This window comes from Etheostoma spectabile, chromosome 23 (assembly GCF_008692095.1).
Source record: "Etheostoma spectabile isolate EspeVRDwgs_2016 chromosome 23, UIUC_Espe_1.0, whole genome shotgun sequence".
NCBI classification, from domain to species: Eukaryota; Metazoa; Chordata; class Actinopteri; order Perciformes; family Percidae; genus Etheostoma; species Etheostoma spectabile.
Genome location: NC_045755.1, coordinates 17466222 through 17490748, shown reverse-complemented (window position 1 = coordinate 17490748; position 24527 = coordinate 17466222). Strand labels below are relative to the sequence as shown.

At 38.4% G+C, this 24527-nt stretch overlaps 2 protein-coding genes across 3 annotated transcripts; both read right to left on the bottom strand.

Moving 5' to 3' along the window:
* Positions 1 to 2811: 2811 nt before the first annotated feature.
* Positions 2812 to 8419, bottom strand: LOC116673366 (tetraspanin-9). The gene is made up of 9 exons (XM_032505669.1): positions 8169 to 8419; positions 7134 to 7175; positions 5905 to 5984; positions 5569 to 5760; positions 5180 to 5254; positions 4990 to 5091; positions 4550 to 4681; positions 4056 to 4139; positions 2812 to 3224 (listed from the first exon to the last, which is right to left on the bottom strand). Exons 3-9 carry the CDS (start codon positions 5965 to 5967, stop codon positions 3153 to 3155), a joined length of 720 nt encoding a protein of 239 aa, XP_032361560.1. The 5' UTR covers positions 5968 to 5984; positions 7134 to 7175; positions 8169 to 8419; the 3' UTR covers positions 2812 to 3152.
* A 984-nt stretch (positions 8420 to 9403) lies between these two features.
* elapor2b (endosome-lysosome associated apoptosis and autophagy regulator family member 2b) lies at positions 9404 to 24293 on the bottom strand. Of its 2 annotated transcripts, none has more exons than XM_032505611.1 (22): positions 24021 to 24293; positions 21079 to 21199; positions 20797 to 20986; positions 20540 to 20687; positions 20348 to 20437; positions 20157 to 20262; positions 19904 to 20053; positions 18567 to 18655; positions 17222 to 17402; positions 16858 to 16986; positions 16627 to 16717; positions 16286 to 16388; positions 15963 to 16100; positions 15485 to 15757; positions 14207 to 14380; positions 13204 to 13393; positions 13018 to 13114; positions 12827 to 12928; positions 12540 to 12666; positions 11223 to 11401; positions 10383 to 10545; positions 9404 to 9892 (listed from the first exon to the last, which is right to left on the bottom strand). In XM_032505611.1, the coding sequence occupies exons 1-22, from the start codon at positions 24123 to 24125 to the stop codon at positions 9818 to 9820; spliced, it is 3021 nt and encodes a 1006-aa protein (XP_032361502.1). In that variant the 5' UTR covers positions 24126 to 24293; the 3' UTR covers positions 9404 to 9817. The 2 variants fall into 2 exon arrangements, with proteins under 2 accessions (XP_032361502.1, XP_032361503.1); XM_032505612.1 differs by having other exon boundaries at positions 9404 to 9889.
* Between the last annotated feature and the right edge of the window lie 234 nt (positions 24294 to 24527).

The window sequence follows — 24527 nt, the reverse complement described above, 5'->3', positions numbered from 1 at the left end:
TAGCATGTCGTAAAAAATGAAAAAAGTCATAGTATAGCATGTCGTAAAAAATGAAAAAAGTCATAGTATAGCATGTCGAATTAAAAAAAAAAAAAAAGTATGGTATAGCATGTTGTAAAAATGAAAAAAAAGTCATGGAATAGCATGTCGTTAAAAAGAAAAAAAGTCATAGTTAGCATGTCGAATAAAAAAAAAAAAAAGTCAGGTAAGATGTGATAAAAATGAAAAAAAAAGTCATAGTATAGCATGTCGTTAAAAATGAAAAAAAGTCATGGTATAGCATGTTGTTTTAAAATGAAAAAAAAGTCATGGTATAGCATGTCGTTAAAATGAAAAAAAAAGTCATGGTATAGCATGTCGTTAAAAATGAAAAAAAAAAGTCATAGTATAGCATGTCGAATAAAAAAAAAAAAGTCATGGTATAGCATGTCGTTAAATGAAAAAAAAGTCATAGTATAGCATGTCGTAAAAAAAAAAAAAAAGTCATAGTTAGCATGTCGAATTAAAAAAAAAAGAAAAAGTCATGGTATAGCATGTCGTTAAAAATGAAAAAAAAAGTCATAGTAAGCATGTGTTAAAAATGAAAAAAAAGTCATGGTATAGCATGTTGTAAAATGAACAAAAGTATAGTATAGCATGTCGAATTAAAAAAAAAAAGTCATGGTAAGCATGTTGTTAAAAATGAAAAAAAGAATAGATAGCATGTTGTCAAAAATGAAAAAATGGTCATAGTATAGCATGTCGAAAAAAGGCAAAAAGGCATAGTATAGCATGTCGTAAAAAATGAAAAAAGTCATAGTATAGCATGTCGAAAAATGAAAAAAAAGTCATAGTATAGCATATCGTAAAAAAAGTTATAGTATAGCATGTCGTAAAAAGGCAAAAAGTCATAGTATAGCATGTCGTATTTTTTGGGGAAAAAAAGTCATAGTATAGCATGTCGTAAAAAATGGAAAAAAAGTAATAGTATAGCATGTCGTAAAAAATGGAAAAAAAGTCATGGTATAGCATGTTGTTAAAAATGAAAAAAAGTCATAGTATAGCATGTCGTAAAAAAAAGTCATAGTCATAGTATAGTATGTTGAATTTTAAAAAAAAAAGTCATAGTATAGCATGTCGAAAAAATGAAAAAAAAGCCATAGTATAGCATGTCGTAAAAAGGCAAAAAGTCATAGTATAGCATGTCGTATTTTTTTGGGAAAAAAAGTCATAGTATAGCATGTCGTAAAAAATGGAAAAAAAGTCATAGTATAGCATGTTGTTAAAAATGAAAAAAAGTCATAGTATAGCATGTCGTAAAAAAAAGTCATAGTCATAGTATAGCATGTTGAATTTTTTTTTTAAAAGGCATAGTATAGCATGTTGAATTTTAAAAAAAAAAGTCATAGTATAGCATATCGTAAAAATGAAAAAAAAGTCATGGTATAGCATGTTGTTAAAAATGAAAAAAAAAGTCATGGTATAGCATGTTGTTAAAAATGAAAAAAAAGTCATAGTATAGCATGTCGTAAAAAGGCAAAAAGTCATAGTATAGCATGTCGTATTTTTTGGGGGAAAAAAGTCATAGTATAGCATGTCGTAAAAAATGGAAAAAAGTCATAGCATAGCATGTCGTAAAAAAAAGTCATAGTCATAGTATAGCATGTTGAAATTTTTTTTTAAAAGGCATAGTATAGCATGTTGAATTTAAAAAAAAAGTCATAGTATAGCATGTCGAAAAAATGAAAAAAAAGTCATAGTATAGCATATCGTAAAAAAAGTTATAGTATAGCATGTCGTAAAAAATGAAAAAAAGTCATAGTATAGCATGTCGTAAAAAGGAAAAAAGTCATAGTATAGCATGTCGTAAAAAGGAAAAAAGTCATAGTATAGCATGTCGAAAAAAATGAAAAAAAATCATAGTATAGCATGTCGTAAAAAAATTAAAAAGTCATACTATAGCATGTCGGAAAAAAAACATAGTATAGCATGTCTTAAACAAATAAAAAAAGTCCTAGTATAGCATGTCAAAAAAATGAAATGTGAAAAGAAGTTAGATTGTCAAAAAATATTAAAAAACTCATAGTGTAGTATGTCAGAAAAAGTCATAGTATAGTATGTAAAAATATTAAGGGAAAAGCCATAAAAAATATGAAAGTCATAGTATAGTATGAAGAAAAAAGACATGGCATAGTATGTTGAAAAAATATGAAAAAAGAATGTCAAAAGAGTCATAGTATAGCATGTTGTGAAAAATGAAAAAAAAAGTCATAGCAGAGTATGTTGAAAAAATATGAAAAAGTCATAGTATGGTATGTCGAAAAAAGTCATAGCATAGAATGTAAAAATATTAATGTAAAAATTCATGGTATAGTATGTGTAAAAAAACATTTAAAAATTCATGGTATAGTATGTGGAAAAACACATTTAAAAAGTCATGGTATGGTATATTGAAAAAATATGAAAAAGTCATTGTATGTAGAAAAATTATGAAAAACGTCATAGTATAGTATGTCGAAAAAATATGAAAGTAATAGTATAGTATGTAGAAAAAAGGCAGTGTAGTATGTTGAAAAATATGAAAAAAGTCATAGTATAGCATGTCGAAAAATTATTTAAAAAGTCCTGGTATAGAATGTAGAAGTCATAGAATGTTCAGTATAGTATGTTGAAAAAGTCATAGTAAAGTATGTCAACAAAAGTCATAAAAATCATAGTATAGCACGTTATATTGGTAAAAAAGTCATCAAAAAGATATAGCTTAATATGTTTGTGCTGCCTGTCAAAGAGTGGGACGGTCATTGAGTCAGTAACCTGTGTAAACCTGAGTCCCATTTGTGAAGAGTGCTTTTATTGAACACGTTAGTATAAAATGCTTCTGAACGGTCCATTCATAATACTCGTCCACGGCCGTGGCATCTTAACAACCACAAACGTTCTCCTCACGTTTCCTCTTCTCAGCCTATTCTCTCGGTTGGGATTGTCAGAGGCAAATCACAAATATTTTTCATAACGTAACAGCAGTGTGATTTTAAAAAGCTAACTAAGAAAAGTGTGAGATAATAGACTTTAGTGGCACACATTAAAACTGGCTTATTTGTTTTAGTATAAACAAAAGGTGATATATCTTATGTAACCGATATTAACAGTTTGGAACGACCGCATTGATCCGGTCAGGCTTCATACTTCTTCCCTGCTCGGTGGATCTGCTGGTAAAGTGTCATCGAGAACGCCATACCAAGGAGCTAGGAAAACCAAAACAAAAACCATTATAAATAAGACATTTATACACTGTTGCTTTAAACAGAGTTTGAATAAGTGCTTCTCCCATACTGTTGTCTTTAGGTAAGATATGGTAAGACAATAGAAACTCTACACATCTTTGTCGCAGACTGAGAACTCATCTGTTCAGACAACACCTTCCTACACATCCATAAAAAACGAATATCATTGTTTCTTAATGCTCCAGTTCAACATATTTACTAATGTTACTGTACTTACATGACTCTTAAATCTAAATGGTTGAATGCACTTCTTGTAAGTCACTTTGGATGAAAGCATGAACTTAATAATAAACTAGTGCTGTTTTATGCCATTATTGGCGTGTTATCAACCCGCATACTTGCTTCTTAGCGTGTTTATCAACGCCATTTGGCCTCCGTTGACTTACATTACCTTGACACAGTGTACAAATTGACGCCGTAGCGAGTGGTATGAAAGGGAAAAAATCTGCGTAGGGAGGGTGGTCGGTGTGGTGGATGGATAAAACACAGGACTTTCACCCAGGAGACTGGGGATCGTGTCCCATTTCCTAAACTCAACCACTGGTTTCTTTTTTTTACTAAAGCCAACCCCGTTCTTCTTTTCCCCAACCCAACCTGCATGTCACGTTTCCTAAACTCAACCGTTGCGTTCTACTCGCAAAAACACGGCAAGTAGCGTATATATGATATCTGGGTGTATGAGCGTAGACATACACCCAGATGCTCAAAATGCGTACAGATAACACGCCACTCGGCTTAAGAAAGTCAGCGTGTATGTTTACAGGAAGTCATGATGGATAAAGAGCTGCTTACCTGTATGACCAACACACACATGGCGATGGTTCCCAGAAGGTGTTTGTTGTCATCCAACCACTCCTCTACCTTCTCATAGCAACCCTAAAAACACACACCAACAGTAATTAGGAAACATAAAGAGTACTGCACATCAGAAGGTATCCCGTTTAAGGTCAAGACAGTTATCCAGACAACTAAAAAAGAGTGTGACGGCCCGATGATCCATTCCCCGCTTGTTTTTGTAATCTTGTCTCAACTTATGAATACAATGGTATCTTTAGTTTGGAAGAAACACAGAAATGTTAGTAGTGCCCACCAGCTAAAATGAGCTGGTTCTAACTGCATATAACTGCACTCCAGTATTTCAACCATTGATGACGTTTGTCCACTTGTAATGACATGAATTAGATGAACAGATTGATACCACTCCGTACATACAGTATTTAGCTGTTTTAATGCCACAGAGAATAACTTTAATAGCAGTTTTAAGACGTAAACCGAAACCCACTGACCCGTGTCCAGAAGGTATTAGAGGCATTGCGTCCACAGCCTGAGTAAACCTGCTGGCAGCAGCGGTCTGGAACCACGTTGTCATGCAGGGCGATGTACCAGTCATTGTGGTTGACCACGCCACAACATCGCCACTGGTGCACAGGCCGGAGACACAGAAGCAGATGATGTTACAAAGTGCATTACAGGATGATGATAATAAAGTTTTTTTTTCCCTTTATTAGAAAGGCAGACAGAGATGTGTGAAAGGGGGAGAGAGAGAGGGGGGTCGACATGCAGCAAAGGGGCCACAGGCTGGACTCGAACCCGGGCCCCGCTGCGTTGAGGAGCAAGCCTCTGTACATGGGCACCCACTCAACCCACTGAGCTATCCGGGTGCCCGATGATAATAAAGTTTGATTAAAAACTAGTAGAGGGAGTGATTGTTACTACATTTCTCTACCTCTCCCTGTATGGCGTTCCAGGCATCCCTCAGGCCGGCGTTGTTATCTGTGTTGTACAGCACAAGCCCTTCTTTCAGGTCTTGTCGGGCATTTTCACTGACCTGGGCAAACAGAGGTGGATCATGGAACAAGTAGTCACACGCACCCACAACAGGAGAGGATCATAAATATGACGGTCCACAGTCTTACCTTGTCGGTATATACAAAGAACAGGATGAGGAGGATCAGTTCGGCCAAAAGGATGATCAACAGAACGATGAAAAACTGGAGAAAGCGAAGAAAAGAGTCGGCTTAAAATGATTCACCATTATCAGAAACATGCACGATACACTAATGTGGCATTTATATGAATGCAAAACAAATACATTTGATCTCCTTACTTAAAATTACACATCAGCTTTGAGGTATAAATTACGACAGATAAACTTATTGTTCGGGGGTAGGTCCTGACCTCTCACATCAGCAGCACTAAGCGGCTTCAACATTTAAAATTCCAACGCAACCTGAACATGACACGACTAAAGAATACTCAAAACAACTCCACTAGTGGTGCATGATGGGTATTGTAGTGTACTCACACTCAGCAGCAGGCACTTGTTCTCCTTGATGGCACCCAGGCATCCCAGGAAACCTGTTACCATGACGACGGTGCCGAGAGTGATGATGAGGTTGGCGGCGGAGAGCGACGGGAAGGAGGGCGACAGGGTGGCAAAGCTGCCCTGAGACACCGACAGCCACACGCCCACACCCAGCAATCCACACCCACCCAGCTGGAAAAAACACAGGAAACTCAGAAACTTCCTGTTGATTTAATGATAAGTAAACACTTCTGTTGGTATTTTGATCTTATACTGATTCATGGTAACAGTTTCTGACTTTGTGTGTGTATGTGTGTATGCATGTGTAATAATTACCCAGAAGAGCAGATTGAAGAGGAAGAGCATGTATTTAACGCAGCAGATGCAACCACGAGCCATGATTTAATTGACAGGCACTGCAAGAAATTGTATTTTGATACAGTATATGGTTAGATAAAAAGGTCTAACTGAATATGTAGGTCATTCAAACATTGTGCAGGGATTAAGCAATAAATTAAAGCAAGATTCCGTCATAACTTTTTTAAAGGTCATTGTATAGTATGTAGTAAAAATTTCATAAAAAAAGTCATAATATAGTATGTTGTTAAATTTGATTAAAAAGTCATGCCTAAAAAATGCCTTAAAAAAGTCATAGTATAGTATGTCATCAAAATGTCATGAAAAAAAGTTATAGTATACCATATCTTCAAAAAGTCCAAGTATAGTAGGCCTATGTCGTAAAAAAGGCAGTATAGTATGTCGTCAAAATGTATACAAAAAAGTCATAGTATTGTACGTTGACAAAATGCCTTAAAAATGTCATAGTGTAGTACATCATCAAAATGCTGTTGACAAACACTTTAAAAAAAGTCATAGTATGTTGTCAAAATGTATCAAAAAATATTCATAGTAAAGTATGTTGAAAAAAGTCAGAAAAAAATCATAGTATAGTATGTCGTAAAAATGTATCAAAACAGTCATAGGAGGTTAAAAAAAGTCCTAAAAAGGTATATTATGTCATCTAAATTTCATAAAAGTTATTGTATGTCGAAAAAGGTCATGAAAGTCAAAAGTATGGTGTGTCGTCAAAAAGTTAAAAAAGTCATAGTATAGTATGTTGACGAAATATCATAAACATTATTGTATAGTATGTCATTTAAATTTGATTTAAAGTCTTAGTACAATATGTCGTAAAAAAGTCATAGTGTAGTATGTTGTAAAAATGCCTTAAAAAAAGTCATAGTAGACTTCATATTTTTAAGTGCCTTAACTGTCTATATATATTGACTTTTTAAGACTCAGTGGACACACTGGATACAAAAATCATGTCATACATTTTAACAACTGGCTAGGGTTGGGTCTTCTTTACGGTATAAGGCATAATTTAATGTCTTTTTGCAACTTCTTTAATCTTTTGGAAGTTGTTTGTGTCACCATGATCACAAACCAGACATTACACTGTAGCTCTTTGTTTCCCGTAACATCACACTAACTGTAATTATCACGTCCTCCCAGTGGAGTCATGCTGAAACCACACAAACACAACACGGGGGGGATAAACTTACCACTTCAACTAGCAGGAGACCGGAGAAGCTCTAGTGGGGTTCCTGTAACACATTCGTGTACACAAACATTTATACTATATACTGTGTACAAGCTATCATTGAAAGTGATAATTTAGGTTTACAGACAAAACTCTTGCAATTCAAAACACAGGACTGGAAACTGAATTCTTAAAATGTCGGTGCTAAAGTGTCTTGATCCTGTAAAGTAGTGTTAGTAAGACATTCCTACTGATCACATGAAACCTGAAACTCTTAACTGATAGTGTGTGTGCATAAAAAAGTTACACTGCAGAAGAGGTTAAAGTCTGAATCTTGGTTCTATTGTCAGAAATGAAACAAAGAGTTTGACCTACCTAAACTATAAATAAGCATGTTGTGTTTCTCAACTAAGAAACACAATTAAAAAATATGTTTTTCCTTCTGAATGTGTAAACTGTACGTTACTGATCCATCAACAACAAAAATGCATTTTGATGTTATTAGGTTCATCTCTACATTTGGACCAACGGCGGTCTGTTTATAGTTAGATACCTTTGTATTTGTCATGCAAAACATCTGGCCCATCCCACATGTGGTAACAGACATTTGACACCTTCAAGTGATAAACATACTGGAATTTACCTTGAATTTGGAAAATAATGGACTTTTTACCTACTCATAGACTATTTTTAATAGACTACTTGATTAGTTAGTGCGCCATGGAGCACAAACTTTTGTAATGAAAACTAAACTGCTTTATCTCCCATTTTTATTATTAGAGTGGTCTCCTCGCCTAAGGATCTCTGGTCTTGACGTGACGTCACTGGCTGAAGTTTGCGGTTTTACAACAGTTTGTGTAAAAAAAAAAAACACGCAAAGCTAGCGCTAGAATCATTGCCGAATCCACTAATTATCCACTTTTATGACTACAAAACACGTTTAAGTTTGCTTACAATCACCTAAAACAGCTCCGCTGAAGGCTCGGGCCGTGATTGTTTTCATGTCCATGCGACGAGGGGAAAGAAAAAGGAGGGACAGTTAAGCTAGTTTTCCTACCGTTGGCTATGAACTCATCTCCCCGACAACGTCTCAAGACTCAGCCGGTAAACAAGTTTCACATGCCGGCGTAACTTCTGCTGCTTTCCTATCACTGCATCACTCGTTGTGGAAACATAAATCCGAGGGCTGTAAAAGGTTAAGAAGTCTGCTTTGAAGTTCCGTCGACGGCCAGAGAAGAGGAGGAGGGTACCGTCTCCAGAGAGGGCGGAGCCCGGCGGAGGAAGGACCCCGGAGTGGAGGCGTGTCTGTCGGTGCCGGAGAGAGGGACCAGCCGGGCAAAGACCCTAGTTGTGTAAATATGGCTGTTAACCCTTGTGTTGTCTCCACTTGCGGGACCTTCTCGTATCCCACGGGTCAAATTGACCCGTGACTTATTTGGGGTTTTAAAAACAATTCTGAAATACAATATTACTTCATAATCTACTATTTTGTCTTTATCTCAATTTCAAACAATTGAGATAACGAATATGTTTAGGGAAGGCATTCAGTCTCTACTAGAACACAATTAAAAATGGAAAGTGATTTGTTATTTTGTCATGAGGTTATAATTCATGTTAAAAATCCACTATGTGATTAGTCTTGTCTTGGAAAAAAACATAAGTGGTCATATCCAGAGTAATGTTCTGAATTGAGTCAGGCATACATGTTTATCACAGAAAACAAGTTAAGGCCATTGATTGTCAGGTATAAAAAATGTAACTTGTACCATTTTTCTTGTAAAAATTTAAAATGGGTCAATTTGACCCAAATACCATACAATGGTTAAGTTAAATAAGTAATATGTGTTGATTCTGGCTGAATTACAGGGATTACTCAATTATTACAAATAATAATTTTCCAATAGAAAATAGTCAAATTCCAGTGGAGGAAAGGAAGTAGACCTAGATTGTGTAGCCTGTAGCTTAGTTGGCCCTAGGCTACACATTGACAATACGGTACTTGTATTTTACATCCTTTATAGTAGCTACTTCATAACAGATTGAAATATTATATTTTTTACTCCACTACATTTATCAGGCAGTTTTATTTACTTGCTTACTACTACTACAAATTGCTATTTACTGCTTTGCCTTTAAACACTTATAATTTATCTTTTAATAATTTAGACAAGCTTTGTAAAGGCATTTCTCACCATTTTCTTAATTTTCTTTCCACAATCAATCTATTTTTTATTGAAGAACTGTAGACTACTGTAGCCCTATATGAACTCTAAACATCCACACACACACACATCCCAAAGTCAAATAGGACTTTAATAAAGGTTCATCATTATAACATTGATATAAATACATGACTCTGAACAGAAAATACCAAAAAAAATACAAAATATACAAAAAGAAAATATATTAAAAGCATGATTTTCTTTTTTTGTTGCCGCCCTTGAGCATCCATGGCATTAAAGCAACAGTGTTTCCTGTGTATTCTATAGGAGTAAAAGCCATTGTCCAGTTTTTGCATCTGCAAACGTTGTCAGTAAAAACTGGAAGTAGCCTACTGTATGAGGTCTGTATTGGTGCCCCCACACACAATGAAGGGGGCCAAAGGGCTCACGAGGAACACGGAAGTGATGAACACTGTCACTGACTGACTGTTCCTCCATAATTTGTCCTCTCTCTCTCTCTTTCTCTCTCTCTGTTGACATCTGTTCATCCAAGGACCCATCGATCACACTGGGAGGAGTTGAGCTGCACGGACTCACAGCTCTCTCCACCGTTGTGCTGCTGAAAGATACAGATATTAAAGATTTCATTTGGCATGTTTGACAGACGTAGCCCTGGAGTTGTGAAAGTGTTACCAGATTGGGGGGGGGGGATACCTTTTACCCATGCTATAACTGCATAGCTCTCAGGATAGCAACATCACTCCAGACTGAAATATCTCAACTATTGGATGGATTGTCATGAAATTTCATTACATTCATGGTAAAGAGGATTAATCCTAACAATTTTGGTGATCCACTGTCTTATCCTGCAGCACTCCCATGAGGTTCACATTTGTGGTTCCAAATTATCCTGCGTTGTTGATTTTACTTTTCCTTAAACAATTTCTTACGATTAAGTTGCAAAAACCTGCCTTTTTTGTTTTGGTCTGAAGCTTTGAGACTAAATGACCTGTTTTCGCAGTTTCGGCTCAGAAAGTAGAACTAAAACTGATTTTGGCTATTGCTCAGTCAATGGCCTAAATTAAGTTTATAATAAGTGAGATACATACCTTGTTGGCGATGGCCCGGAGTTTCCCCAGCAGGGAGGGTTTCTTGGTGTAGACCACGTCGTCGTCGGGTTCCTCCCCTTCAGCCAGCGCACAGCTGTCTGCAGCTGGCAGATCACACTCCTTGTTCGCAGACATCACCAGACGAGAGTACTTGTACTCCAACCTGACCACAGACCACAGGGGCAGCGTCATCATGAGACATCCATCATTACGACATCCAGTGTTACGTGTTTAAAGGCGAATACTAAAACCTTTACTCTAAACAGAAAAGCTGTCGTAGTAGAGTTTACTCTTTAAATCAAAGTGACTCTACCAAACAGATTGTTCTTCTAAAAAAGCGTTTAGACCAAGAGAAATCTGAGGGGTCACAAGATGATGAAGTGGATAAAAAAGAAAAAGTATATTTGTGTTAATTGTGTTCATTTGTTCCTCACATTTCTCTACTCTTTCATGATCTGTAAAAAAAACCCGGTATAAATAAAATATAACTAGTTTGGTTGCTCACAACTTGTGTTTTAAGGGAGAAAAACCATAAAGGGTCACTAATAGACTTCATTTTAGGAGGTAACAGCCAAAAAGCGGGTGACCCCTATTAAAACCAAAGGTAATATGACTAAAGTAAAAAACAACAATTAAAGTAAAAGTAAAGACATAACTGGCTATGTTTTTGAAATTGTAAATATATACTTCTATACTTCTTGAAAGAATCAGTGCCTTTAGTGTTGCTGACAAACAGCTGCTGACGTCTCTGCCTTTAAATAACATAACAAGGTGATCTTAATGAGTACGTTGGCCTTGACCGAGACTGGTGGTAGCGTCCGATTGGCAGGCGCCTCTAACCTTTTGTTTTTCTTCCAGAAAAAGCAGGTGAGAGAGATGAGCAGCACGGCCACGAAGGCTCCGCCACCAACCCCAACCTTCAGCCACAGAGCGATGGCCTCACACGGAGAGGAGCTCCTGGGAGGCAGCGATACGCCTTTGGTGCACAGCTTCGGCTCGTTCCACAAGAACAGAGTTTCCTGCACGGTGACAGATGTAGAATTTCCAATTTTTTTTGCTTGTGCAAGCAGAGATTTGGCATTATAAGTCAAATAATGGAGTATGTGTATATGACTTTATTTCTGAGGTTAGTTAGAGCTGGGCGATATGGAGACAATTAAAAAATGTGGATATTTTTGACCAAATACATCAATGTTGATATTGCGGCGAAATTGTAGAGTCGAAAATTGGTGCTTTCAAAAAGTATTTACGCAATATGATTTGTGATAAATAATCATCAGTATTTTGGATATAATGACTAAATAGGTTAAGGCAAATAATGGGACAGCTAGAACAGTCTGGTAAGTTAAGAAAATGACATCACTTTACTGTAATGCAGCCTTTAAAACCAGGAAAAGACAGGACTTGTGTCATATTACGAAATTATGAAATCCAAAACTTAAGACAATATCTAGTCTCATATATCAATGTCGATATCAATTTACTGACTGGCTCTGGGTTATTAGCATGAAAAGCCAGAGGATTCGGAAGATATGACAATGTCAAAACACGTCTTAGGTTCATGATGAATAATTGACAGTATGAATTTAGTTTTAGTCCTATGTAAAACAGCTGACTAACTGAACAAATCAATATTATACCACCACGTTTCAGCGCAGGGCCTTCATGCATGCGATATACAGACAGTCAGACAGTTGAGTTTTACTCAACAAAAAACAATTTAGTTTTAATAAATGGATTTTTTATATTGTTTAGTCTTATCTCAATGTCTTAAGCATGCTTCCATAAAACACACAGAGGGTTTTTGTCGTGTATTTGTCTGAAGGAATTAAAAAAGTCTTAACTGAATGATGCAATTAATATATCTGGATATTGAAACACATATATTGAACCAGAATCCTTTAAAATCAATCAAATCTATTTAGGCTACTTCTTAGATAATTATCATAAATAATTGTTATCTTCTTTATGAATATAAAATGACGCTCGAGATTTATCAAAGACTTGAGAGAGATTTATTAGAATTGCTGCTTGAAGAGTATTTCACCAGTTTCTAACTGTTTAAAAAATGCAACCACTGGAACACAAGCCTGGTTGGATTAGTTTGAGGTCAGGGTGATGGTACAGAATGAGAGCAGGTGATAGCAGGTGTGTTACCTGGACGCCTCCCCTGCACGCTCCATCTATCCGGTGGTAGTCGTCCTCGGTGCAGTGCGGACAGGCGCTGGCGCTCTCCCACAGGAAGTGAAACGTACATCCATCGCATGTTCCTGCAGGACAGGAGCTGCACAAACACACACACAGAGTTTCACCGACTATCTGTAATTTGTTGTATTATGTTCACAACTCATATTATCTAATCTATCCAAAATTCTTACAGTGTGTGTTTGCAAAAATCCCCCACAAATAACACATCCTCATACATAGAGTAAATTTCCACCTACCTGGGCACAGAGAGTTCTCCTCGTTCCGACTTCTCGGGGTTGCAGCGAACAGTGATGACGGAACTGCGGCCCTGATCACATGAAGCCGTCGCCTGCGTTGACCTGAGAAAAATAAGAAGGAAAATAAGGACCCAGTTAAACACAGCAAAAACATACACTCACTCACTCTGCCTCCATATCTCATACTGTACCTGTAGAAGAAGTTTATGTCTGGAACATCCTTTACGTTTCCAGGAAACAGCTCTGGTTTGGCATTCACGCCATCCAGAACGGAGTCTACTGTTGCTCCTGGTGAGAAACATGGATAAAGATATTAAAGGAAACAATACAAGCTGGTTATCATAGAGCCACATATTGCCATTTAACAAGCGTCGTACCGATGAAAACGCCTGCAAGGCTGATGGACTGGGAGGAAATGGCCATCCTGAAACCCCGCCCATCTGCTGGGATAATGGTTGATTGACATATGAAGCTGTCCACGGAGTTGACAAACTGAGCCAGGTCGCTTTGGTCGTCTTTGCTGGACACGTCGGTGACGTTATCTGTGCACACAGCGCCTCTCGTCCCCTGTAACAGACATGTGTGTATAGCATGAAAATTAATTGTCAGTTGCTAGGTTACACTTGATGTTTTACTGCATCTTAAAAAAAAAATCCTTCTATCACACTGGGGTGATGTTAAAACGCTTAATTTCTTCTCACATTGTGAATAAATCTTTGAAATAAGAAAATGGAAACTATTGGAAAATTTAATATGGAGTCTGGTGGGAATAATTAATAAAAAACTGAGTGAAGGAAAGTAAAGTAATACTGACAAAAAAAATCAATAGTCCAGACACCACTATCATTTTCAGGCAAAATATAATTTAACAAAAATGAACAATAAATCCCCCCCCCCCCCAAAAAAAAGTTCATATTTTAGGCATTTGCATTTCAGTCTTGCTTTCATACAAGACAGCTAACCATGAGTGCAACAGCAGAATAAGTCTCCATTCTTGGACCACCACCCAAAAATAAAGCATCCAGTTAAAGGCCCTGAACACCCATACAGGTGTTACCCATCCAGTTATTCTTGTGGGTTTGACCTCTTCCTAGGACTGTGTGGGTGTGTTTAGACTGATTGACTGACATCTTACTGAGTCTCCTTTTAGCTTTGTTGCACCTGTTAGGGCAGGACACAGTTTTATCATGTGACCTAATAAATTCCCATCTTAGCTCCAGGACACTTTAAACCCGAGCAGAGGTTTAATCAGCCGGCGTAACTATGATCATCTGCGTGGATGTTCGGAGGCTTTAAAGGAATCTCTAATCTCAGATGTCTAACTGCATTGGAATAGCAACTGTTGCTAATATACAGTGACATGGAGTATGTGTGAATTACCTCGTGGCCACACAGGCTGATGTTAAATAGGTGAAGGTACTTTGTGCCTTTAGAGGTGAAACTCGGGCCGATGGTCATCGAGGCCACGTCGCTCAGGGAGCTGAGGTCAAAGGTCAGCGTGCGGTTGTTCTCTGTGTGGGAGAAGGAGCAGTCGCTGTAGCAACGAGAGTGTTCCTGAAAGAAAAGGAAACACATGAACTCTCAACATGCGACATATTATATGCACTATGGACAGTACAAACTAATGATAATGGTAAATAATGAGTTAAATCAATAAATAAAATAAATGTTATGTGGTTATTTAATTAGAGATTTGCAACATCCCATTTTTATTTAATATGTTTCTTAAGCGATGTTGACTTCTTACAGTGTGTTCAGGGGACAGGCAGCTATAGCGGATAGTGAGGACATGTTTGCTGTAAGTGACGCGTGACATCGCTTAGAGTACCTTTAATGAATCAATTTGTTATTGTTGTTATTTACTCCATAATAACTGTAAATCAAGCCTATAGTGGCTTTGCACTTGAAACAGGATTTTTATAAATTGATCTGGCCCCTGACACCACATTTAGATCGAAATCCTCCAAACAAACATGTCAAGTTTTCATATATGTTTTTTCTATTTTTGGTTTTCAGAACCATGGCGACAGCTCCAAAGGGTTCATACAGAAAAATTATATGAAAACTATTTCAAAAGTTGGTAATTTATTGGTTTTAGTAGTCTTATGTGGCCCAAAAAGCACTGAGTAAAAGTTGACATATTAACATTAGGTATAATTTCCTATAAATTAGGTTTAGTGACCATAAATTCCAAAAATAACTGTAAAACTACAGGTAATAAGATAGTGTTACGTTGCATTGAAAACGAAAAAATAAAGTGACAAACATTGAAAAAAGTGTACAAAATGTTAAAAACGTAAAAAAATATGATAAACACAAGGGTTTAACGGCTTATTGATAAAACCCAGAGTAGGACTGGGTATTAAACGTCAAATCACTTTGGTTTTGACCAAAACTTTTCCATAGCACCATGTCAGATTTGTAATCTTGTTTTCTTATGCTTGGATCAGATAGTTTCTGATTTAATTTAAAATGTTAGACTCTCTTTAGTAAAACATTTACTGTCTTTTGTTAATTGAAAAAGTAAGGTTGAGTAGAAAAACCTATTGATATTTCTTAAAGTAGTAGTAAAATAAGGATTGTTTTGGTGTCTGTACCAAAACCCAGGAATAATATCAGCACTTGTACCAAAACCCCCAGAGGAGGAGGTCTCTCTACCTTGTTGCTAATACTTCCAGGCCCACAGGCGACGCATGCATCCTGGCCGTAGGTGTGGCGCCCTGCCAGGTGGGTGTTGGGCGGACACTCTTGGCACCGGTTGGTGTCTCTGTCGATGTAAAATCCTGCAGGGCAGGGGACGCAGGACGACCCGGCCTGCTGTGAGTTATGGGGTACCAGAGCGCAGGCCCGACATGATGACGCCACCCCATCCAGGACGTTTGTCACGCTGATTGAGTACAGCTTCACCATGTCACTGACATAAAGACGCACCTACAAACATACATACACAGGACAGACACATATGTTGAGATTTATAATCTTAATATATAATGAAAGTGCATTTATTGTCACATTTGCACTTCCATGTAAAATAATTTGACAAATAATTTAATTATACCTTCATACACGTAAATGACATGCCCAGTGTTTAAATGAAAGGGAATAAGGTACTTCATGTGTGTGTGTGTTCCCTTACGTCCACAGCATGGTTAGTCCTCTGGAAGGCCCATGTAAATGAGACAGAGTCGTTCCTGGTCATGCTGTGTGAGTAGGACTGTTTCCCCCTACTGCCTTCCCAGGACTCCACCACTGTGGTGCTCTTTCTGTTCACATCCTGCAGGGGGCGGCGCAGGAAAACAGTTAGATGGGGAAAACACAGGTTGGATTACTTAACAATCTGCAGAACACTGTAATAAACTGGACCAAAGTAAGACAAACGTGACTATTCTGGCTTGCTGGTCAAATAAGTCCCTTAATTACTACCTCTCTGCTCCAAACACACACAATCAAAGCACATACCATCATGAAGTAGAGCTCACAGTCGCCAGAGCAGATGGTCTCAAACACAAAGGTTATCGAGCCGAACTCACTGCCGGTCATCCCTGAAAGTGAGGCTGGGACCCTGCCACCAAAAACACAAACACAGGCAGAGACTAAGAGGGTATAGGATGATAAGACATAGGAATACTGTATGGTTAAGTGGATTTTAGCCGTCAATTACTTCCTGCAAACCCTGTTTTTCTCTTTTAAGACAGCATTCTTGATTTTCTCTTTCTATGGTGTCCACACTTGCATAGATAATTACAAATCTGTCACAGAAACAATCAGATCTCCCCCAGAAAGAAAGTACAAATACTTACTTGAAGCCAGGCACATGCAGGCTAAGGATGAGGTAGTCATTGTCTGAAGTGCCAGCCCCACTGCGGATGTGGTCCCCTGCAACCTCCCATCCTGATGGACAACAGACATGATGCACACACGTCATCTCACTCATTCTAGATTCTAGATTGTTTGTTTTATTAGTAAGTACTTTTGATTCTAACTCAATTGTAAATTATTTTGTGAGGTGTGAACTCTGTCATTGTGCTCACCGTTCATGTCGTCACATTTGGAGTTGCCCACATTGAAACAGGAAGTCTTCATGTTGGAGGGCAGTACATTCCACCATTTATACTCGTAACCTAACACTGGCTCTGTACCCGCAGGGCACTTAGTGCACACTGGCACACACACACACAAACACAAACACGCAACCTTTATTTAGATACAACAATGGCATTTTTACTCTTTGGTAAAACATTATGTTTGCACAAAAAGATCTATTCAGGAGTGGATAATCCATCTCTCTGTTTAGTTGACTTTCCTTAGATAAATACAGATTAAAAAAGATCCAAATGATATGAAAACAGCCCCGCTGCTTTGGTAACAGTACGTTCCAGGTGGGAGCAGGTTTACCGTGTGTGCCGTTTGAATGGGTCCCAGGTGGGCAGGGCAAACAGGTGGAGTCGTTGCTGTTGTAGTAGCCAGGGTTGCAGGGGGGGCAGGGCTCTCTCTGTCCCGTCACAGGCAGCTCCACGGCCCCTGTGATGTTCTCCACACAGATCTTTGGCTCCACCCAACGATACAACACCTGCGTCTATAACAGACAAATCACAGAGGTTATGATCAACGGGGATCAGCATATTCTAAAAAAGGGGCTTTATGAATATACAAATATAGAAGAAAGAAATGTACCTGGAGTAAAACTTACTGAGATACTGTACATAAAAAACAAACTACACTATCAGCAATAGAGATGTGTTTCATTTCTGTTCTTTAACCCTCCTGTTGTCCTCGGGTTTCTATGTCAGAAACATGGCTTTCTATTCAACCAAATTTCCATCAGTACCAATTTATGATCACAACTTTTATGGTCCACCCGGGAGAAAATCTTTAATCATCCATAAACATATGTGTCTCTGACCTTAACTACTAGTCAAGATAATGCCTAATTGCTACATATTTTACTCAATAATTAGGTGTAATTTCATGTAAATGAGATTTATTCACCATCAATTCCATAGAGAAGTGTAAAACTAGTGGTAATAAGTCATGAAGTTGGCCAAAAAGATGTAACACAGAATTGGGTGATCATTTATAGGCTACTTTATGTTTTATAAAACAGGCAAACCAAACCGGAGAACAAGTGCACGGTCGACAGGAAGACAGTACGAGGGTTAAACGTCATCATGTGTACTCAGCGCTTTCAGAGACGTGGATCAAAACAGGCCAAGGTTGTGTTGTTGACTTTGGATCAGATTACATGCAAAATGGTCACTAAGTCATCACTTCCTCTCTCATCACATTGTGTGACTTCTCTAGTTTCTGATACAGTAATACCCCGAAAGAACTGACAGAACATATCCACTGTTTATTATCGATTTAAATTTAATACAGTAACAACAGGCAGGATTATCCTTCTGTGTGACTACGTAGTGCTTTAAGTTAATGTAGAGAAGGATACATGCAAACAGGCATCATTCATTATATGTCCTTTTGTTAAGTGTAAACATTAGACCAAAGATAAACAGGAAAGCTTATCATGTTTTAAATATAAAACCAATCATGGGTGTTTTTTTGTCTTATAGGGTATTGTTAAAAGTCTTTATATGTAGAATTATATTTAGTTTAATTTGTGTACATTTACCTAGAAACAACATAATTGTCAATTTATCTTCGGCAGGTGTACCTGTCGTTGTGTAAAAAGTGTGGGTGTGTTTGTGTGTGTGTGTGAAATGTGACACGTGTGGATGCTGCTGACCTTTCCTTCGCTGTCACAGGCCGTGTGGATTTGGAAGTAATCCTTCTCTGAGCACGGCGGCCTCACCTTGCACTCTGCCCATCCCTCATCTGACGGAGGTGGAGGAGACAATGATGATGCAGAGAAAACATGTTATGAATTGATACTATAAATAAAATTGAATTGAATTGAAAAACATGCACGACCAGAATGTGATGTTAAATGGTAAATTCAAATGACTAGTTTTTCACTTTACAGAAGAGAATGTAAAACATTGAAACATAAGTTTTTTTTTTCATGCACCGTATGTTATAAGTCAATAGCAGAGTTCAGCCCATATAATGTAGCTATAGATATTATCACGTACGGGTTGGCAGATATGCAAATACAAAGTGCCGAACATAATCATATTTAGGGGCTACATTTTAACTAATTCATTGAACAGTGTTGCCAAAGCATTAATATACAATCCATTGTACATTCAGATTGATATATATTATATCAGCAAGATATACCTTGTCTTTTTATCCTAGGCGTATTTTTTTTTAATTTTGAGAGGTCCTTCAGCTCTTTGAAATCTGAGATTACAGAGTTGAACTTGTTGAAGTAAATGGTCATTACTTCATTGTATGTTTTCCATCGTAGGAAGAAGTGAATTTCTGTCTCAGCCTAAACTGTTTTCCTTTGGTTGACATGATTTTCTTGTGTCTTCCTGATTTGAGTGCCAGTTTGTGGTCACTGAGCCTGTACTTGGTAAGGACCTGTCTCTGCTTTCTATCTCTCACAGTAGAGAGATATTCTGCCGAATCATAATCTCTTTTTACGGCCAAATAACATTCTAATCTACTTTGGCTTTAAGTTTTTTCTTTACAATGTCCTAAATACATTTTCTTATATTATGTTGGAACTTGTGTGTCTGAGAAACGGGCAGTTTTTGTGTTTACTTGGTTATTATTTACAATGAGTTTATTTCCAGTTAAAGTACAAATTGTCCTATCATGTTACATTTACAGTTACTGTCATAAATAATTTGACAGTGAACACCATTATTCAGTTATTAAATACATTTGTCAAACAAACCTTAAATAACCAAATTTGAGGGATTATATAAAAGGAGGTTTTGTTTATGTTAAGTGTTTGAATAAAAAAGTACCATTGGACTATACAATATCTTTTCTGATTTTTCTATTTAAGTTACATTTAAATACAGTAAGGTAGATGATGATTGGTTGATTTAACACAAAACTTACTTTTGGTATTAAAGCAAACCCAAATTTTCTTTACCACTTCTCACTGGATATAATTAAGACAACAACAGACAACTAGTGACCTACTAGTGTTGATTCTTGTGTACATACGTGAGTAGTAGTGTTCAGGGCAGGTTGTACAGTAGGAGGCCCCCTTTATGGAGAAGGTGTTCCTGGCACACGGCTGACAGGATGATGAGCCGGGGGTCGAGCTGAACCAGCCAGGCCGGCACGGGAAACACTCCGATGTGTAAGCCACACCTGGACATATTTATAATTTACATCTGATAACCGATTTTTGGACTCTATCTTCAGAAAGCTCACAAATGCCTTCCTGTTACTGTATGTTTGGCTTATGCTTTACCTTCTATTTGGATGTTCTTGAGCAGCACAGGTTTGACCATCTTCCCTCCCACCAGGATGCCGGTGGTTCTCCAATACAGGATGTTTGTACCGGATTTCAGATTCACCTAAATATTAAAACATATGCACACGGTGAAGCAGATACAATCTATAACGCAGCCCTTACTAACACAAGCGGAGTCAAATACTCACTGTGTGTGAGTCCCATTCTCCATTGTTGGTGACTTTAATCCACTTCTGGTCATCAGTCTGGGCCATTTCTTGACACTGCTCGTTTTGGACCTGAACACATGTTAACACATGTTAGCCATATAGTAAATAAATTTAAAAAATCAGAATATATCAGGCTGTAATGTACAGTACGAAGCAGTTAGCGGTGCTTACATAGAACTCAAAGAAGATGTTGTTGTCGGGGTACTGGTAGGTGAAGGAGACGGAGCCCTGTTTCTCCAGATGGACGGCGTAAACCAAAGACACTGTACACTCGTCGCGGTTCGACTCCAGATACACACCCTGTGGCGTCCATGACGAACTGCCGCATGGACAAAACACACTCAGCAAACCAGCAAAAAAGAATGGCTGTATGCTCAACTCCATGTTATCCTTGTGGGGAACGTATGGTCGGTGAGTGTTTGTGTCACCTGTTACAGGCCAGAATGTCCTCTCCATTTGGCCCCGGGTCCAAGAAGCTGGCCAGGCTGGCGAAGCCAGCAGGGATGGCGTCCCACTGGTCAAAACGTAGGCCGCTGCCCAGCGAATAGGAGCCGGCCGCACACGGCGTGCACTGCTGCGTGGTCATCTCTAAGAACTTCCCAGCCGGACATGAGAAAGCTGTGAGGCAGTGAGGAAAAGAGGGTCACATTGACAAGCAAGCACACACACATAAAGATGAACACACACAGCAACACACACATAGCGCTTACAGCAGTCTGTTCCTCTGATTGGAGGTGGAAGGTTTGAGCAGGAGCTTGGATTGAGAGGGATGGCGACCCTCCATCGTGACTCTGTGCTGTCACACTCTGTGTACTGGTAGTAGTAGTCTGTCTGCGGGACACACACACAGATACACACAAAGATCAATACACCATCACATGGAGCACTTTGGTTCAGACTGAAACATCGCAGCAGCTATTCAAAGGAATGACATTAAATCTTGTACTGACAGTCATGGTCCCCAGAGGATGAAGCATATTGATCTGGTTTCAATGTAAAAGCATGTGCAAAAGTGGTGGTTGACCCTGATCACCACGGCAACCAACCACTGGAACACTAATGGTCCTTTAAGAGAATAACATACCGGTCATCTGTGCAGTCGCTTTTTTCCAAGGACTGCTGGTTGGGACATTATGCTAATCATATTAAATGATTGAACATGCATTTAGGACATTTTGTCCAAAGAAAACTATAATTAGATGCTTTTATTTAATCTCCATAGAAACAAGAGCTAGAGATAAAGTTATGGTAATAATTATTATAAAATCTGACCTATATTACAGGTTAGAGACTTGCTGGTTTCAACATCTATTTTCTTCCCAAAATGCTTTTAAACATGTTTGATTCTGAATCCATATTTTAGAAAAATCCTCATAATATAGATTAAAATAAAGAATAAAACTCCAGCACACTGTTTCATAACTCATCTTGTTTCTTTCATATTAATTTCATACATTTTGTTTTGTCAAAACAATCTTTATCGACAGATATATTATTTGGACCAAAACATGTCCAACATGTTTTCAACTTTTATTCACATTTTGTAGCCCTCTGACACACATGTAGGTGTGCAAAGATATTTTTGTTATGATTCTGACAAAAAATGCTTTCTAAATACACTTTATTAGTTATTACAAGAAACGTTTGACATTTTGGGAAATACGCTTATCTGCAGTTGAGAAAATTGTTACGATATTAGGCTGCGGTCAGTTAGCTTAGCTTAGCATAAAGACTGGAAACGGGAAAACAGCTAGCCTATGTCGGAAATTATTATTGCAATTTCATATTATATTTTTCGCCACAGTGGTATTTAGATGTGGACTTCAGGTGTGTTAAAGCTGTAAAAATGATGCAGGACGACAGCAAGCAGATCTTATTTTGATATTCAACGTCTTGCTTCCTCTCGTTCTCATTTCACCTTTGAAAACCTAAATGTCAAAGCCTTCAAATCGGTTTTCTGTACTTGATGCAATCTCGCAGAATCAAATATGGCCTGGTTTGTACTTCCAATGTGACTTCCTTTGAGTCCAAAGCCTCGCTCTGGCAGATCTCCATCGCCTCCCCTCATCCTGCTGTTCAACTAGGCAGAGGAATCATCAGAGCGTGCAGGCAGCTGGCTGCAGCAGGGCACTGACATCCAAGCAGCAGCTGATTAAACTGGAACGATCACAGAAAGGACCTGCGACATGTGTAGGGGGGAATTAGTCCGAGGCGGTTTGCCGATGCAGGATGCGTGCGAGACAGATAAGCTAATTGATCACCTTTCTGCAACAACAAAAATGACCATTTACGCTACCCCCCCCCCCCCCCCCCCCTTCCAACACAAACAATTGGATTGCCATGTGAGGTTCGACCCTTTATTAACATGGTCACATGCGCTGAGATTCACCTGCTGTCCATTGGACAAACACGAGGGCTGTAACCAGTGCTAATGTGCTCAACAGCCGGGGGAAAGGTCAACTGATAAAAAACAAACAAAAAAAACTAACTAATGTGTTTCACTGGTCTCCCAGGTGACTCACACTGGTTGTCATGGAGACTGATGAGAAGAAGAGAGAAGGGGGAGAGGGGGGGGGGGGGCAAGAGATAAAATTTAATGCTAGAATAACCCATCCTCTGGGTTGAGAGACTATAGGAGTGGGGGTTTTGGGACGTGCGTTGTAAGGAAAAAACGGACACCACACTTTTTGGACTGCTGATACTTTCTATTAAATGTTTGATGTCAAAAACATCCAGAAAATTACAAACATCTTCTTCAGAGTGGAAAAGTGAACCGGATTTTAGACCATCACTGGACAAACTCACTGAAAGATTGAGTTGAATGTCATCTCATTTCTATATCCAGCAGCTATGATGTAGTTTATGTAATAATAAGCTGTAGTTTGCAGACTCAGATTAATAATACAAAATATGATCAACCAATAAAGTATGACGTGATATTATAGATTAAGATAAAACTGCATAGGCCTATATTGGTGGGGAAATTCACAAGCCAGCAGATAAACATATATAAAATAATACAATTTTGCTCCACCTTTACCAGCTGCAACAATAACATTATGCACACTAATGCATCACCAATTATAATCCAGTTATATAATATGATGCTAATATTTTTGTAGGCTACTTTAACTGAAAAACGGCATGATTTTTGACTTGTAACAGAACATTTTCTACACTGTGGTATTGTTATCTTTCCTGAAGTAAAAGCTCTGAGTAGCCTACTTCTCCCACCATGGCTGGAGGCTGGGGGAGAAGGGACGGGAGCCAGCAGCCGGATCAGCTCGTCATGGAGCGCGTTTCTGGTCAACAGGAACCGCATTTTAAGCCGATCAGCGGCGTGCAGAGGACCGTGTGCTCTCGCTTAGATCCAGTGTTAAACCAATATATAAAAATGGAAAATTGCATTTTATTAATGTGCATTATGAGAAGCCTTTTTATCTACTGTGGTTGCAGGCCAGATTCTCTACATGTATGGCCATTTTCTTGACTTGATTATCACATCAAAATAGGCTATATGTGATCAACGTCATTTCTAGATTAGAATAATATAATAATATACATTTTTAAAGAACCTTCCAACTTTGGCCTTTTAAAAAGCTAAACAGTTGTGTTTAGAAGTAGAAAGATTGGGATGTTGTAACGCACTCACCTCGTCGCACGGCCGCTGCAGGTCGGCGGACACAAGCGATGTGTGAGCGGTGATGATGAGTACCAGGTAGCGGGGGAACCAGCCGACCCACACCTGCTCCCGCATCCTCAGCTCGGATCACAACCAGCCGGCTGCCCGCTGCCTGGAGCCAGGAACATGAAACAGGCCGAGCGGTCGGTGCTTATGGAGGCGTTCCTGTCATTGATGCGCCTGCTCGTTTGTCTCTTACCCTCCACCCACTCTGCTGTCAAGACAGACGGTGTACACACAAAAAAAAAAGAAACAAAAAAACATACTTCCGGTCCCAGCTTTCAAATTAAAACTCCCGTATCCCCATAGACATCTGTGCATGTCTGTGGTTCTCCCTACCTTAAAGAGTGAGAATTAAGATTTGAAGTAAACGACAAGATTTGGCACAGTATAAATGTACCCTTATTCTTTGGTTAATAATCTTATTAAAACCCATCTTTTTAGGAGAGCTTTTGATTGAACTCTTATTGTTTTTGT